Source organism: Chinchilla lanigera, unplaced genomic scaffold (genome assembly GCF_000276665.1).
Source record: "Chinchilla lanigera isolate Chin_1 unplaced genomic scaffold, ChiLan1.0 scaffold00009, whole genome shotgun sequence".
In the NCBI taxonomy this organism is placed as follows: Eukaryota; Metazoa; Chordata; class Mammalia; order Rodentia; family Chinchillidae; genus Chinchilla; species Chinchilla lanigera.
This window is the reverse complement of record NW_004955410.1, coordinates 29,347,592-29,351,968: the sequence shown is the minus strand read 5'-3', so window position 1 is coordinate 29,351,968 and position 4,377 is coordinate 29,347,592. Positions and strand designations below refer to the sequence as shown.

Sequence of the window (4,377 nt, the reverse complement as noted above, 5' to 3'; positions counted from 1 at the left end):
TGTATTAAATAAAATGTTGCTAGGCATGGTGGTGCACGCCTGTAATCCCAGCACTAGGGAGGCTGAGGCAGGAGGATCTTGCGAGTTCAAGACCAGCCTGGGCTACAAAGTGAGCTCAAGGCCAGCTTGAACTGCATGGCGAGACCCTGTCTCAAAAAGACCAAAAATAAATAAATTAAAAATAAATAAATAGATAAATAAAATGTTAAGTAAGCTGGATATGGTGGCACACACCTGTAATCCCAACACTCTGGGAGGCTGAGGCAGGAGGACTGAAAGTTCAAACCTAGCCTAGGGAATTTAGCAACTTAGCAAGACCCTGTCTCAATACCTAAAGACCTTGTCTTCATACCTCAGTGTGAAGAATCTGGATTCAATCTCCATCATCAAAAAAGGAGAGAAAAAAAAAAAAAGACAGAAAGAAAAATTACCAGTGGAGAAAATGGCTTTAAAAATACAAATAGGCAATTCATAGAAGGAAAAACATGAATGGCCAGTGAAAACATGAAAAGAAGCTGAGCTAGCAGACTTGAGATGAAGAACATATAAATTACCATCGCAACAAGATGTTTTCCACCCTTCAATTGCTATCAGTGTAGAGATAGATGAGAGAAACACTGAAACACTGAAACACATATGTAATTATAGAAAGGCAGACTGTAAATAGGTACAAAATTTTTTAGGAGATAATTTAGTAACATATATAAAATTTAACATACTTTACCATTTGATCCAGCAGTTGTACTACTAGGACTCTTGGAAGTACTTATGTATATGCAGAAAGATATATCTAAGAGGATATATTATTTTGAATAAGGAAAATTTGATAAGCCAAATATTGATCAATATGAGACTATTTAGATTAACTGTGCTATGTTCATCTTATACACCCAGTAAAGAAATGAAGTAAACAATCATTAAATGAATAAAGAAAATAATAGAACAGTGGCCATTAGAGATGTTTAAGTGATCCAGTAAGGGTTGTCTTGCTGTGTTTAAGGAGCATAGGCTCTACTTAATAATCCTGGCTCCAAGCCAGGTGTGGTGGCACATTCCTTTAATCTTAGTACTCTAGGATGCTGAGGCAGGAGGATCTCAAATTCAAGCCCAGTCTAGGCAACTTAGCAAGTTAGCAAGTACCTGTCTCAAAATTATAAAAAATAATAATAAAAGGGCTGGAAATGTAGTTCAGTGCACCACCACTGTAAATCACCACTACGACCACCACCAGCACCATCATCGTCATGTCATCATCATCCTGGTTCTACCACTTACCCACTCTGAAAACTTGGATAATTAAATACTTACTTAACCTGTGTAACTTCAGTTTCCTCAGAAGAAATGACAATGGTAATGTTAGTATCTATCTGAAATGGTTGTTGGCATTAAATAAGTTAATTCATTTATGTGTGTGTTTTTTTTTTGTTTGTTTTTGTTTTTGTTTTTTTCCAGTACCAGGAATTGAACTCATGACCTTGCACTTGCCAGGCAGGCGCTGTGCCACTGAGCTAAATCCCCAGCCTCTTTAAGTGTGTTTTAAAATGATATTTGGCACACAGATAAATAGCCATTTTTTGGTACCTGTTAGCTACTACCATTATTATTGTTTAAGTAAAATATGTTTTAACAACACATATACCTATTATACCTCTATAGGTATATGTGAGAGGATACATGTATACATATCAAATTGTGACATCCTCTTGGAAGGAGATAACTTACATCTTCAGTAAAACACCCTTCCGTGTCAGTTGCAGAAGAAATTGACCCTTGTTATTGTTCTTAGCTAACTGACTTCTGGACCACTTTGCTATTGTTGGGGAATTACCACCTTGTGAAGCAGACTGCCTGTTCCATTACAAAATTGGAACATGCAAGACAGGCATTTTCCCATAGTCCCTTGCTGTCAGAGCCTTCATTGGTCAAGGGCTAACAGAATATTCTGGTCCAGGAGAGGCAACAGCATGCTGGCAGCTATATTGAGTCTTTAGAGGGAGACAGGGTAGCAATTGTGGCATCAGTGTCAACAGAATCAGCTGTCTGGCTGGTGGGGACAGGGTGACTAGTTCTTCCTAGGACACACCTCACAGTATCACTTTTAAGCTTTCCTAAAGAATCAGTGAGCTAACTACTATCTTTTAAATAAGCCTCTTCTTAAAAAAAAAATGAATTGGAGTTGGTTGGTTTATTTTGGTGGAGGGAGTAACTGGAACTTAAATTCAAGGCCTTCATACTGAACTACAGCCCCAGCCCTTTTCCACTAAGTCACTCATTTGCACAGTTTCAAGCATATCAAAAAGTAAAAAAAGAAAAAAATAGTAAAACGAATACCTTTATATCTTCCACCTAGAGTAATCAATTAGCAATGTTCTGATATGTATGCTTTATATGTATGTATATATTGCTCCTAGCTATCCAAAAGATAATTGCAAACACGTACGACAAAAAATATTCCAAAATATCTTCATACATCAGGGTCATATTCACCTTTCTTCAAATATCCTAAGAATGTCTTTTGCAGATGTGCCATGGCTTTGGTAGCTATCGTATCTCCATTTCAGCCCGAGTGATGCCAGCACCTCCCCCAGGACACCATTGCAGCCCGCCAGCTCCTGCTCCATGGTGACCTTGTGCGACCCAAAGGCGGTGATCAACAATGAGAACATGTCAGAAAAGATGCAACAGGGTTTGGTGGAGTGCACTGCTCAGATGCTGGAGAGATTTAATATAGAAAAAGACATAGTGGCCTATATCAAGATGGAGTTTGACAAGAAGTACAACCCTACCTGGCACTGCATTGTAGGGAGGAACTTCAGTAGTTATGTGACACATGAAAGCAAACACTTCATCTACTTCTACCTGGGCCAAGTGGCCATTCTTCTGCTCAGATCTGGTTAAAACTATGGACTGTGCCACACATGCAGTAATCCATCCCAAATCAAGGACTGTAGCCTAAATTCCAAATACAGAGCCTGACATCTTCAGCCTCGCTAAGGGAACATCTCAATCTTTGAAACTTTTTTGTGTTGTGTACAGGGCATTCTCTGTACTAGTTTGTTGTGGTTATAAAATATTTAGCAACACAGCTTACATTTGTATTTATTTTCTGTTCCACACTTCTGTACTCCATGTGTTTTTTCTCTTAATCCATTCCCTTATAAAATAAAAATAAATTTGTTGACAATGAAAATAACATCTTTTGTACTATTTTTTTCACACTAGGGTCCAATAAGACACACTGCATTTGGGTATGTCTGTTTAGGCTATGTCTGTTATGCTTTATAGTAATTTTTAAAATGTAATTTTTATCCCCCCTTTTATCTTTAAAATTTAAAAAAATGTAATTTTTAAAAAAGATACGTGTTTTGAACCTTCTTTTATTGCTGAGCTTCTACCTAATGACTGAGAAAACAGCTATAGGAGCAAATAGTTGTTAGATTTAGGTAATGTACTGGTCATATCAGTATGAATAGGAAAAGTCCCTGATTTCAGAATGCTGTGCCTTTGTTTCTCCAAATGCACACAATTTGCTGGCCCAATTTTTAACAAATTTAAGGAACAGATAAAGACAAGTGATGATTATTTCCTTGGCTCAGACCCACGTTACTTGGACAGCTAAGCAAGGCTGATGCACATGTCTAATAATTATTGTCCTTTGGGGGGCTGGGGATTTAGCTCAGCGGCAAAGCGCCTGCCTGGCAAGTGCAAGGTCGTGAGTTCGGTTCCTGGTACCAGAGAAAAACAAAACAAAACAAAAAAAAAATTATTGTCCTTTGAAGCCCATCACAGATGTCTCAGCATGGTGATCAAGAATTGCACAGCCTGACTCCAATCTAACTGTTCAGCTTTGACTCCTATCACTTCCTCTTACTGAGCTCAAAAGAGACCCACAATTTCTAGAATATATTTCATGTTTTCCCAGCCATACATCCTACTGAAATGTTTTTCTCTGTCAGTCTTCAAACTCCCATCCATGCTGCAGTGTCCAAGGTATGTCACAAGCTCATAGAAAATGTTTTAGAATCTACTTCAAAAGAAAGTTTTCCTCCATAAGCTCAAACTTATGTATGCTTTATTTTGCTTATCAGATTATGGTGGGTTTTTTTGGTCTTTTTGAGACAGGGTCTTGCTACGCAGTTCTGACTGGCCTGGAGCTCATTTTGTAGCCCAGGCTGGTCTCAAACTGGCAACGATCCTCATGCCTCAGCCTCCTGAGTGCTGAGATTATAGGCATGCCCCACGATGCCTGGCTTTCAATCTTTTTTTTTTTTTTCAAGTTTTTTTTAATAAAGAAAAAATAAAAATGATACAGAATTTGAAAATAAGATGATAGGAAATTAACAATGGTTATTGCATTGCATATTGTTATCTTCAAAG

The 4,377-nt window shown here is 37.9% G+C and overlaps 1 protein-coding gene across 1 annotated transcript; it reads left to right on the top strand.

Annotated features, from left to right (window-relative positions):
- Positions 1-2,619: 2,619 nt before the first annotated feature.
- On the top strand, positions 2,620-2,898 carry LOC102027154 (dynein light chain 1, cytoplasmic-like). The gene has a single exon (XM_005377578.1). The coding sequence runs from the start codon at positions 2,620-2,622 to the stop codon at positions 2,896-2,898; it is 279 nt and encodes a 92-aa protein (XP_005377635.1).
- Positions 2,899-4,377: the final 1,479 nt, after the last annotated feature.

Excerpts from the sequence above, each read along its gene's own strand:
- LOC102027154 (XM_005377578.1), top strand. The coding sequence starts at position 2,620 with ATGGTGACCTTGTGCGACCCAAAGGCGGTGATCAACAATGAGAACATG.